Source organism: Mobula birostris, chromosome 18, assembly GCF_030028105.1.
Source record: "Mobula birostris isolate sMobBir1 chromosome 18, sMobBir1.hap1, whole genome shotgun sequence".
NCBI classification, from domain to species: Eukaryota; Metazoa; Chordata; class Chondrichthyes; order Myliobatiformes; family Myliobatidae; genus Mobula; species Mobula birostris.
The window spans coordinates 16,172,121-16,186,184 of NC_092387.1; the positions used below are offsets into that span (position 1 = coordinate 16,172,121).

The following is a 14,064-nucleotide window of genomic DNA, read 5'->3' on the forward strand; positions in this document are numbered from 1 at the left end:
ATCTCACTCCTGTATGCTCTCTTGTCACCACCTGAGATTCTACCAACAATGATTGTATCGTCAGCAAATTTGTATTTGGTATTTGAGCTATGCCTAGACACACAATCATGTGTATACAGAGAGTAGAGCACTGGGCTAAGCACACACCCCTGAGGTGCGCCAGTGTTGATCGTCAGCGAGGAGGATATGTTATCACCAATCCACAAAAAATGTGCTCTTCTGGTTAGGAGGTCAAGGATTCAATTGCAGAGGGAGGTACAAAGGCCCAGGTTTTGCAACTTCTCAATCAGGATTGTGGGAATGATGGTAATTGAAAGCTGAGCGGTTATATATGGTTATATATAGACATCTACATTTGTAATTTGTGAGCTACACTACTAATGTGGTGCCTTCTGCTCCAACCTTGAATGCTGTAAACTTAAGTAAATCTATTGTTTCAGATATTAATGAATGTGAACGAAACCCTCTACTCTGTCGCGGTGGCACCTGTTCAAACACTGATGGAAGCTTCCGTTGTTCCTGTCCACTTGGCCATGAAGTATCTTCAGATGGAACATCATGCATAGGTAAACTGCAGTTGATGAAGAAAAACTCCAAACTAAGAAGTACTTTTGAAACTTAATTCAGCTCATGAAAACTTTTGTATATTTGAAAATTGAAGCTATGACTAAGTTTCCAACACTAATTTGAACAAATAGAACCAGTAGCAAACATTTACTACTGTATTAATGCAAGTATTTGGCAAAGTTGATCTGTTCGCAATGAATGGCAGTAAATTCTTCATACGCTGTTGATTCAAAATCTTTAGGGATCCCAATCTGTAAATTTAGTTGAGCACATTTTGGCTTTCTATGGTTAGTGATTGTGTTTGCAATTTACTCCAATTCAAGGAATTAAGAAATATGTTTTGATCTGTACGTACTGCCAAATATTTATCTGAAAGTTTTCTCATCTTTATTGTCCATAATCAAATTCAGTGTGCTCTTTAATTTCAGAAATTATCATAAGCATGTTTTCTTAATAAATCATTTTTCTGCACTACATTTTACGTTGTTTGCTTTTATAAAAAATGATTTAAATACTTTAAATTATTTTTATAGATATAAATGAATGTGCGTTGAGTGGCAACCTTTGTAAAAATGGTCGCTGTGTCAACATGATTGGAAAATATCATTGTTCCTGTAACATTGGCTACCAAGCAACACCTGACGGACAAGGATGTGTTGGTAAGCATTCTTTGTAAGCTGATTAGGGACTATTAGAGAACTAAAAAGTACTTCACTGTGTGTTGGGGCTCCCTAATTTAGCCAGTTCTCAGAACTATGACATTTCCCCCCTTCATTTCCTGCAACCTTTTCTCTCTCACAGGCCAGTCAACTCCACACTGATCTTCCTACACTGAAGGTAATTTACAGTAGTCAGTTAACCTAGAGAGTAGCACGTCTTTGGGATATAAAAGGAAATTGCAGCGTCTGGGGCAAACCTGTACATCACAGGGAGAATATGCAAACTGCACACAGACAGCACCAGAAGTCAGGATTTAACCTCCATTGCTGGAATGTGCAGCGGTAGCCATCCACTATGGCACCTATTCACACCCTTCCGAATGCTGAATCCACACTTTTTATAAAGATTAATTACAATTCCTGTCTTTATTCTCTTTGCCTCTGTTTACAAAGTCCCAAATGCTATTATGTATTTTAACAACTTTCTCAACCTGTCTTAATACTTTCAAATATTGTATATAATGCCTATAAGAAGTATTTACTCCCTTCAAAGTTTTCATGTTTTATTGTTTTACAACATTGAATCACAGTGGAATCAATTTGGCTTTTTTTGACACTGATCAACAGAAAAAACTATGAGCAACGGAGGATGAGAGGTGACCTGATAGAGGTGTAAAAAATGATGAGAGGCATTGATCATGTGGATAGCCAGAGGCTTTTTTTCCAGGGCTGAAATGGCTAACACAAGGGGGCATAGTTTTAAGGTGCTTGGAAGTAGGTACAGAGGGGATGTCCAGGATAAGTTTCTCACACAGAGAGTGGTGGGTTCATGGAATGCATTGCTAGCGATGGTGGTGGAGGCAGATACAATAGGGTATTTTAAGAGACTCTTAGATAGGTACATGGAGCTTAGAAAAATAGAGGGCTATGCAGTAGGGTAATTCTAAGCAGTTTCTAGAGTAGGTTACATGGTCGGCACAACATTGTGGGCCGAAGGGCCTGTAACGTGCTGGAGATTTCGATGTTATACTTTCTATGAAAAAAACTTGTGTAAAGTCAAAACAGATCTCTAAAAAGTGATCTAAATTAATTACAAATATAAAAGCACAAAATAATTGATTGCATAAGTATTCACTCCCTTTAATATGACACACCAAATCATCACTGGTACAACCAATTGGCTTTAGAAGTCACAGAATTAGCTCAGTGGAGATCACCATGTGTAGTCAAGATTTTTCAATTGATTATATTAAAAATACACCTGTATCTAGAAGGTCCCACTGCTGGTGGGTCAATATCCTGGCATAAACTACACCATGAAGACAAAAGAACACTCCAAGCAATTCCACGAAAAGGTTATTGAAAAGCAGAAGTCAGGAGATGAATACAAGAAAATTTCCAAGTCACTGAATATCCCTTGGAGTGCAGTTAAGTATCAAGAAATGGAAAGAATGTGGCACAGCTGTAAATCGGCCTAGAACAGATTTGGGAGCAGCTTCTTTCCAACTGTGATAAGACTGCTGAACGGATCATGACCCAGATCTGGGCCATACCCTCCAAATATCCGGACCTGCCTCTCGGTTTTTTTGCACTACCTTACTTCCCATTTTTCTATTTTCTATTTATAATTTATAATTTAAATTTTTAATATTTACTATCGATTTGTAATCCAGGGAGTGGGAGGCACAGAATCAAATATCGCTGTGATGACTGTATGTTCTAGTATCAATTGTTTGGCGACAATAAAGTATAACAGGTCGTCCTCAAAAATTGAGTGACTGTGTAAGAAGGGGACTAGTGAGGAAGACCACCAAAAGACCTATGACAACTCTAGAGGAGTTACAAGTTCAGTGGCTGAGATAGGAGAGATTGCGCATACAACAACTGTTGCCCGGGTGCTTCACCAGTCACAGCTTAATGGGAGAGTGGCAAAGAGTAGGCCACTGTTGAAAACGACTCACATGAAATCTCAGCTAGAGTTTGCCAGAAGGCATGTGGGAGACTCTGAAGTCAGATGGAAGAAGGTTCTTTGGTCTGATGAAACTAAAATTAAGCTTTTTGGCTCATCAGATTAAATGCTATGTTTGCAATAAGCCAAACACCACGCACCATCTCAAAAACATACCATCCCTACCATGAAGCTTGGTGGTGGCTGCAATATGCTGTTGGGATGCTTCACTGTAGCAGGCCCTGGAGGGCTTGTGAAGGTAGAGGTTAAAATGAATGCAGCAAATACCGGGAAATCCTGGAGGAAATCTTGATGCAGTAAGAAAGAGAACTGCAACTTGGGAGAAGATTTGTTTTCCAGCAAAACAATGACCCCAAGCATAAAGTCAAAGCTACACAGGAATGGCTTAAAGCAACAAAGTCAACGTCCTGGAGTGGCCAAGTTGGAGTCATTGAGAATCCAATTGACAATTTGTGGCTGAACTTGAGAAGAGCTGTTCACTCACAATCCTTATGCAATCGGACAGAGCTTGAGCAGTTTTGTAAAGAAGAATGGGAAAAAATTGCAGTGTCCAGATGTGCAAAGCTGATCGAGTCCTATCTACACAGACTCAAGGCGCATCTACTAAATACTAGCTTAAAGGGGGTGAATATTTATGCAATTCATTATATATTGTTTTATATTTGTAATTAATTTAGATCACTTTGTAGAGATCTGTTTTCACTTTGACACGAAAGAGTCTTCTTCTGTGGTCAGTGTCAAAAAAGCCAAATTAAATCCACTGTGATTCAATATTGTAAAACAATAAAACATGAAAACTTCCAAATGAGGTGAATACTTTTTATAGGCACTGTATTGCCTAATTTTTTACGTTCATGCATCCTCTTCGGAATTGTATGCTTTAGATTATAAAATCACTTCTCCATCTTCCAAACAAAATGAATTGCTGCATTAAGTTTCATCCATTACATATCCATCTGCCTGTTTTCTTGTAATAGCTTACATTCTTCTGGTTATCATGCTTTCAGATGTTACCTGATATACAAATTTTGAAATTGTGCACTTGCAAACCAAATGAAGGATAGAATCTGAGTTGTTGGTAGCCTCCAACTTAACATCAACATATAACTTCCAGTAACCACTCCCCTCTATTGCCCAGCCATTGTTTATCCTTATCCCTCTGGCCTTTTATTCCTTCTCTTTCCCTTCCCCTGCCCATCACCCATACCTTTCTCCATCTAATTCTCCACCTCCTTCCCTTTTATTCCGTGTTCCATGGTACTTTCCTATCAGATTCCATTTCTTCAACCCTTTGCCTTTTCTACGTGTCAATTCTAAACCCATCACATAATTCCCACCTATCTACCTTCTCCCTCTCACCTGATTTCACCTATCAGCCACCAACTTGTGCTCCTCACTCAACCCATTTATTCCGGCTTCTGCTCTCTTTCTTTTCAGTCCTGATGAAGGGTCTCAGGCCAAAATGTTGACAAATTATTTCCCTTCATAGAGTCTAAATGATCTGAGTTCCTCAGAAATTTTGACTGTGTTGCTCCACATTTCCAGCATCTGCATAATCTCTCATGTCTGTGTTTATATTCCCATGATAATTTTGCATCCATGCTTGTCCTTTCATTCCACTGTAGTTTTGCTGGCAGGCCTTTCATGTAACACTTTACCAAAAATCTATTCAGAATCCATGCATACAATATTAGATATTTTACCTTCATTAATCCCCTCTTGTTACCTGATCAAAAAGGTTATTTATTAATTGACCATAACCAGTTTTAGTTTACTTATCCATGAGATATTCTAGATTGTCATTTCTAATAGATGCCACACTATTAATGATTACACTGTCATGAATATAGTTGCTGGGTTGTCCTAACATAATTCTTTGGTGTATAATATGTGTAGTTCTCCAGTTCTTAGAGAAAACCCATATTCAATAATGATTCAATGATGATAACCAAAAATATTTCCACCTTTAATTCAGAGTTTAAAATTTTAATCACTGCCCTATCCAAACACCTAAAAATTACAGCCCAATTTTTATTGCAGATATTGATGAATGCACAATATCGAATGGAGGATGTGAGAATTACTGCACAAATTCTGAAGGCAGTTATGAATGCAGTTGTAGGAGTGGCTATGCCTTGCTACCAGACCAGCGAACTTGCACAGGTAAAGCGCAGGTATTGAGATATTGGTAAGATATAAATTCACACTGTTAAGCCGCTTTGGGAATAACCTTTCCAAAAGTATTTATATAAATATCAAACGGTAAAGGTCCCAGCACAGATCACTGTGGCACATCACTAGTCACAGATCTCCATTCTGAAAAACGACTTTCCATCACTGCCCTCTGCTTCCTACCATCAAACCAATTATGAATCCAATTGGCTAACTCTCATTGAATCCCTTGCACTTTAACCTTCCAGACTAGTCTACCATGCAGTACCTTGTCAAAGACCTCGCTAAAGTCTGGACAGACACTATCTACACCTTGCCCTCATCTATGCTCTTGGTTACCTCTTCATAAAGCTGTAATTTGTTAGACACAATATGCCATGCACAAAGTTGTGTTGACTATCTCTGATCAGATGTTATCTATTCAAATGCTGGTAGACCCTGTCCCTCTGAACTCCTCCAGCAAATTCAGTTCAAAGTACATTTATTATCACAGTATGCATTCATTCATGACTCCGTCTGTCTAAGTAGACAATGGATGTGCCCATTCTGGGACGCAGATCTGGGCGATAGATATGGAGATCCTGGGCTGCCCAGGCATCAAGATCCCCCTCTCGGCCTCACGGATGTGGTCCAAAGGAATGCGAAGCAGTACATTTGGCATCAGCTTGGCTGCAGGAGCTGCCAGGAGGTGATGTGATATGTCATCCAACCACCTTAGGGGCTCCATCACAATACGCATACTTTGACAAAGTCCTGCATTACAGGTGGTTTAGTCAGTACTGAGGAAGTTGAAATCTTCCACTACTACTATTATTCTTACAACTATTTGTGATCTTCTTATGAGACTCATAAAAAGAGCAGATGGGTCTCCTTATCCCCATTGACTTGGAAGTGCCTCCAATATAGTTTCATCAAAGTCATATCCAATCTTGTTTCTAAGTTCTATCCATATACCCTAACTGGACAATCTCCAAATGATACCCTCTCCAAGGATGAACCTTGGTGTGAAAGAGGCAACATACTATTCTAGAATTATGTCTGTGCCCCCAGTATAAAGAAAATAGTTGATTTACTGCTCATGGCTGCACTTTCTGTGTAGCTATTCTCTGCATTCTGCTCTTGTTTTATCTTGTACTACCTCAGTGCACTGTGTAATGATTTGATTTGTCTGAACAGTATGCAAGACAAGCTTTTCAGGGTACTGCAGCATACGCTCAGTGGCCACTTATTATGTGGAACCCAATGTGATCTTTTGCTGCTGTAGCCCATCCACTTCAAGGTTTAATGTGTTGTGCTTTCAGGAATACTGTTCTGCACACCATTGTTGTTGTGCATGATTAACTGAGTTCCTGGCACCTTTTTGTCAGCTTTAACCAGTCTAGCCATTCTCCTCTGACCAAAACCCTATAGACTGTTGTGGATGAAAATCTCAGGAGATCAGCATTTTTTGAGATACTCAAACCACCCCTCCCCTAGCACGAACAATCATTCCACAGTAAAAGTCACTTAGAGCACATTTCTTCCCCATTCTAATGTTTGGTCTGAACATCAACTGAACCTTTAGATAATGTTTGCATGCTTTTACACATTGTTGCTGCCACATGATAGGCTGATTAGATATTTGTACTAACAAGAAGGTATATGGGTGTACCCAATCAAGTGGCTATGAAGTGTATGTGACAATAATAAACCAACTGAACCCAATTCAATTCAATTGACTCTCTGTGTGACATCTACACGATGCATTGTAGCATCCCTCTAAAGCTCCTTCAACAAAATCTCTTGAACATGTGACCTCCACCACCTAACTGGGTGCTCAGGGTCTAAATCCTACGTAACTTCATGGTGGGAGAACATTTAACCAATCAATAAATACTAGCATTACCAGTGATAACCTAAACCATGAGTGAATATGGAAACACTGTCATGACTTGTATCATGGGATCTTTGTTCTCACTAAACATACGAAAGGAACTTCAATCAATTCTTCATCAGAAACATGGTAGTGTTGCTGGTTCGTATTAATGTTTTACATTACATTATACGTTGTGTTGGAATGCAGACTGAAACATGACAATGATGTAAACTATTCTTTTCTTTCAGATATTGATGAATGCGAGGATAATCCTGACATTTGTGATGGAGGGCAATGTGTCAATATACCTGGAGAATATCACTGCCTGTGCTATGATGGATTTATGGCATCGGAGGATATGAAGACATGTCTAGGTTAGACTGAATTCTTTTCTCATTTCTGGAACTGTTGCTTAATTTTTAGACAGGCAATATGAGTCTGTAGTGAAAATAAAACAGCATTTAGTAATGTTTAAAAGAGCATCACTCAACAGTAGAGCTTCTCTTAAAAGTTAATGTGTTGATACTTGGTATATACTGTAATCTTTAAATTCTGACCTGCAGATGTTAATGAATGTGAACTTAATCCGAACATATGTCTTAGTGGCACCTGTGAGGATACAAGAGGATCATTCATTTGTCACTGCGAACTGGGGTACTCTGTGAAGAAAGGGACAACTGGTTGTACAGGTAAATAAATCTTCCACTTTTTTTTATTGCTTTATTCAAATTTAGCATTTAATTTTATTATAGTTGAAAATATTATTCCAAAGTTAAAAGTTCAAAGTACATTTATTATCTAAGTATGTATCCATATACAACTTTGAGATTCGTCTTCTTGCAGGCAGCCACAAAACAAAGAAACACAATAGAACCAGTTTTAAATAAAACCCTGTACAAGAAACACCCAATGTGTGAAAAAAGAACAAATCATGCAGACATTAAAAAAGTAAACAAATAACACACAGAAGATTAACCACAGAGTTCTCAAAAGTGAGTCTGCAGACATGGAGCCAGTTTGGCACTGAGGCAAGTGAAGCCAGTCCAGGAACCCGATGACTGCAGGCCATTGTTGCAGAGACAGTTCAGCGTTGAAGTGCTTTGAACAAATCGTGCAAATGGGGAAAAAAAAAGAAACAAAAACACATGGAATATGAACTGCAGAGTCCTAGAAAGTGAACCCACAGCTGCAGAACCCGTTCAGTGCTGAGGTGAGTGAAGCCCATCCAGGAGCCCAATGGCTGCAGGGCAACAATTGCGCCTGAATCAGGCAGCATGAGACCAAGAATCCTGCATCTCCTGCCTGATGATAGTAGCAAGAAGAGAGGGAGACCAGTGAAATGCAAGCAGATGGCATTTAACACCTGTTCATTTTCTGCTTTCATCCTCGACAATTTTAATCTTGCTCAATGCTTTAATCAGCATGGAGTAATGGAGCTGACCACTGGTTCATGTTTTGCCAACAGACATCTATGCAGCATCCACCCACAACAATGGCTGTCCCAACTGTTTATGCATTCACAAGAGTCTAGTTCTCTGAATCCCTCAGGAGGTCCCAAAAGTGCCAGATCTTTTAGTCTATTAGTACATAGTCCATTAAGATTCTAACAAGTCCAAGAATAGTATATCTTAAATATCTAAAATTCTCCATTTCCTGGTATGTCAGAAATCATCTGCAACCTATTTTAACAAAATTTCCATATTTCCACGATTTTTTCATGTATGAGGGGTGATTGATGAGTTCATGGGCTAAAATAGAAGGAGTCAATTTTAGAAAACATAGCACATTTATTTTTCAACATAGTCCCCTCCTACATGTACACACTTAGTCCAGCAGTCGTGGAGCATACGGATCCCTTCTTTGTAGAAGTGGTCCACAGCAGGGATGATTGGTAAGTTTGTGGCCTAAGGTGGAAGGAGATGAGTTACTAACTTCAAACTTTCTGCATTATCACTCAAAGAGTTGAACTGCACGTGCATGTAACAAGAGCGTCTTGGACCTCCAAGGGGTCCACAGCACAGGTGATTGATAAGTTTGTGGCCTAGGTAGAAGGAGATGAGTTATACAGCTCTCGTTACATCACATGCAGTTCAACTCTTTGTGCGAAAATGCGGAAAGTTTGAAGTTAATAACTCATCTCCTTCTACCTTAGGCCACGAACTTATCAATCACCCGTGCTATGGACCACTTTCTGGAGGTCCAAGACGCTGACTTCTACAAAGAAGGGATCCGTATGCTCCACGACTGCTGGACTAAGTGTGTAAATGTAGGAAAAATAAGTGTGTTAGGTTTTCTAAAATTGACTCTTTATACCTTGGGCCACAAACTTATCAATCACCCCTCGTATATTGTATTTTCTAGTCAAAGAAAAGTTTTAGTAAAACAAATATATGTCAATGTAGTATTAAGATTGCTGTTTGCTCTGTATTATAAAATTAAATCTGGGCTTTGTGATGTATTTTATGATACAGCAAAAATATTCAGAACCTTTCAGGTTATATTACTGTCTATTGTTCTTTAAAATCCATCAGAGACTCCTTTTAATTTAATAAATATGAGAACATCAAAATCCTGTGCACTTTATACCTGCCCTCTGTCTACAATTTTTTTCCTGGTGAATTAGATAATAATTCACAAGCAAATAATATTTGATATTGGTTGTTGAGGTAAATCAGTGTACATAAAATTGCTATTGATTACTGCATAGTAGGTTTTTTAAAAATAAATGATTTCAGATGTGTACATTTGTGATACAACTTGGACATGTGTTAATTTTCACTGTTTTCAGAAACCATCAAATTGCTTTTGTTTATTCACCTACAATCTGAATGTATAATTGAATTTTGTTTGAGCCAGTTGAGAGTTTCACTTGCTTGAAACTCAAAAAGTATCTTAAACTTTAAGGGTACCCAATTGTAAACAGTTTCTAGCCCAAAATCTGCGGGCTGGGGTCTGCTCAGGCAGGACCCTTTGTTTCACAAGATCAAGTTTTGTATCTGTTGAATGTAATATAGATGATATAATGGCAGACATCACCCATGTTGGAAGGAAATGTAATGCAGATAGTTCACATTTCAAATCATTACACAATCGGGTGACTACCAACCATTTTATAAAAGACTGGTCTGGCTTCATCTGGTGTAATGTGCTTAATGCTACTTAATAGTGGTTGCTCCCAAATCATAATAAACCAAGTACCCCTAAATTGCAATTGCCTAACTTGCTGACTGTCATCTAAAATTAAATTTTCCAAACCAAACCCAAATATTTTTCATCATGCACACTACATAAATGTAAAGCCTTACCCTAATATGTGGCTGATTCGCTAGCATTTAATGCCTTGGGCACTACTACATTGTTAAGCAGCAGCACCAAGACCAAGTTATCATGGGCAGGCCACAGAGCTGAGAGCTGACGTGCCTATGCTGACACCAATAAATTTCTAAGTTTCTCTCTTTCAAATAGTCTTATTTGCACTACATTTTAGATGAATGTTGTGTTTATTTAGCTGTATGCATGCCACAGTAGGTAACTTGATGAATTCTAAATAAAGCATTGCATCAAGATTTCATGCTTCACATCATTTTTGGTGAAGGATGCTTTTGGCATTCGGTTACATCCATTATTTTATTTTTATAAAAAAAAATTAAAGAGAAATATGAATAAATGTATTTTCTGTATATTACTTGTTTAAACAAAAATCAGGTTCCTAATATTCTAAGGAAAAGATTAAAACTTCATATAATGTAAAAAATTTCCATGTGTATTTACTTATTTTTTAATTTTAAATTAAGTTGAAATGACTTAATTTGATTTTTTTAACCTCTGTCTGCGCTTTAATCAAAAGTTGGCTTTCTTGAACTTGCAGCATATCTAAGCCAGACATTGGTTTCCTGTGAATGATAGTATCATGAAGGCAAGTTTCTCTTTAATGTGCATTATTTCTAATTCTTTGCATAAAATATAAATAAATTGGGTTAACACCCTCTAAATTATGCAACTATGCATTCTAAACAACAGACATTTCTGATACATAACCAAGAAGCAGCAACAGAACATGTAAATGGTATCTGCTATTAAATGCTGTTAAAAATTTAACCATATAAATACAAACATTTAGTAATTCAGCACATATAGTGACCACTGTGTTTTGGAGGGTTTTCATTCTCTGAAAAGAATTTTTGCCACAGTAGCATAACAGTTAGCATAGCTATTACAACTCGGGAGTTTAGAGTTCATTTCCAGCACTCTCTGTAAGAGGTTTATAAATCCTTCCTGTGACCACATGGGTTTCCCACAGATGTTCCAGTTTCTTCTAACAGTCTAAAGATGAACCAGTTAATTGGTCATTGTAAATTGACCTGTGATTAGTCTAGGGTTAAATTGGTTGACAATCAGACCAGAAGGGCCTGTTCTGTGCTGTATCTCTAAATTTAAAAAATCTATATCATAATTTACCTTGATTCAAAACTCATGTTTCCAATTGAATCCCATGTTATAAGTGTAAATGCCTTCCTATGGGATCGCTGAACAGTAATGATGAGTACAAGGCCTATTCAGTAAGTCTGCTGATGACATTAAAGTAAGTGATATTGAGTAAAGTGAAGAAGACTATCAAAAACTACTTGAAGATCTTGACCAGCTAGATAAGTGAGCCAAGAAATGACAGGTGGTGTTCAATTCAGAGATGTTAATCTTTGGAAAGTCAAACCAGAGAACTTCCATAGAGAATGTGGAACCCAGTGGGTTATAGTACAGAGGGCACAGAAGTGGAAGTACATAGTTGTTGCCTGAAAGTGTTGCACTGAAAGTTTTCCTCCTAGGTTATCCATGTTAATTGGAAACAGGGCTAACAAGCTTCAGTGCAACACTTTCAGGCAATAACCATGTACTTCCACTTCAATTGAACAACATGGATTACTACTGGTATCATGTTCAGACAACACTGGCAAAATTGTTTCATAACCTAAAATGAGATAATCCCAGAAGAATAAAATGTCTTTCATTAACTGGTTTACAACAGCAATCAAAAGGTTCAGTGGTAGGTTTCTCACATAGTATCAATTATAACGGAATGGCAATGGCTGAATGAGTAATCCATAGGTCTGAATTTACAATCCAACATCTTTACTTCAAGTCTCAATGAGTCAGCTGTAGAATTTAAATTCAATTAATCATTTGGAATTTTTAAAAAATAACTTCTGATCATAATTATGACCCTGAAACTTCTGGATTTTCCATGAATCCTGCTTTAGGGCAATTAGAATGGACAACACACACACACAAAGTGCTGGAGGAACTTGGAAGATCAGGCAGCATCAATGGAAATGAATAAACAGTCAACATTTTGGGCCAGAAAGGAAAGGGGAAGACACCAGAATAAAAATGAAGGGGGAAGGGAAGGAGGATTAGAATGGGCAATTGCTCTGCCCACTTCCAAACTAATGAAGAAACAGAAATAGACTAAAGAACAAAGTGAATAAAAAGTAACTGGCATCAACAAACCCTCTTGTATTGTTGATAATTTTTGTATTGCCGAAAGCTATGATGAATAGGTGAGCATATCTTGAGGAAGGATATTTCTGTTGTTTAAATTGAAGTTAAACTGTAGTATTTGAGAGTTCCAATAACTACTGGCCCAAACTATAATAAGGATTTCTTTTGTTTACATTAAGATTTACATTTGTAAAACAATGTGAATTAGCAACATAGATGTGGAACCCTCGAATCAGCATTTTTTTTCTCATTTTCAAAATCAGGGTTGTGAAGGAGATCTCTATATTCTGACACCTATTATCAGTGGGATGGTCAATACTTTGAGTGTTCAAACAGACATTTATAATGTATAATAGAACATAGAATAGTACAGCGCAGTACAGGCCCTTCGGCCCACAATGTTGTGCCGACCCTCAAACCCTGCCTCCCATATAAGCCCCCACCTTAAATTCCCCCATATACCTGTCTAGTAATCTCTTAAGCTTCACTAGTATATCTGCCCCCACCACTGACTCAGGCAGTGCATTCCACGCACCAACCACTCTCTGAGTAAAAAACCTTCCTCTAATATCCCCCTTGAACTTCCCACCCTTACCTTAAAGCCATGTCCTCTTGTATTGAGCAGTGGTGCCCTGGGGAAGAGGCGCTGGCTATCCACTCTATCTATTCCTCTTATTATCTTGTACACCTCTATCATGTCTCCTCTCATCCTCCTTCTCTCCAAAGAGTAACGCCCTAGCTCCCTTAATCTCTCATCATAATGCATACTCTCTAAACCAGGCAGCATCCTGGTAAATCTCCTCTGTACCCTTTCCAATGCTTCCACATCCTTATATTAATATAATCCTTATTAATATAATTATGCACCAAAAATTACTCTGGCTAGGACATAATGCCACCTTTATGTATTGTTGAAGTTGTAGCAGTTACTTATAATACGGATCAATTTCAGTTTCACGTTGAAAACATTATCAAACAAGCGAAGAAACATTAGCAAATGAAGTCATGATCCCGAGACTGAAGAAAAGAGTCATTGTATTATGCATGGTGTGCCTTAGAATCTGAAACAATGGTTCTTTCATATGGTAGAAACACAGAGCATGGAGCCAGAGACTGAACTGTGTTTATTTTAAAAGGACTAGCCATAAGAGTCTTAAGAGAGCACTCTATTTCAACTACATCTCCAATAAGAAGGGAATGATTGGTTCTCAATTAGATAAACTGAAAAATAACAATTTTCCAGTTAACAGTGAAGCAATAACAGTAACAGCTGGCCTTGAGGATGTCTGCCCAGAAAAATATAATGATTTCTGTGGAATGGGCTTCCCATTTCTAACCTCAGTTAT

General features: G+C 38.0%; 1 protein-coding gene across 1 annotated transcript in view; it reads left to right on the forward strand.

The window, feature by feature from the left end:
- The window catches only part of LOC140211971 (fibrillin-1-like), a 460,859-nt gene that overhangs the window by 298,249 nt on the left and 148,546 nt on the right, over positions 1-14,064 (forward strand). Inside the window, exons 27-31 of the mRNA XM_072282261.1 lie at positions 441-566; positions 1,101-1,226; positions 5,236-5,358; positions 7,471-7,596; positions 7,786-7,911. Of these exons, the coding sequence (XP_072138362.1) occupies positions 441-566; positions 1,101-1,226; positions 5,236-5,358; positions 7,471-7,596; positions 7,786-7,911 (627 nt within the window). The remainder of the gene's footprint in view (positions 1-440; positions 567-1,100; positions 1,227-5,235; positions 5,359-7,470; positions 7,597-7,785; positions 7,912-14,064) is intronic.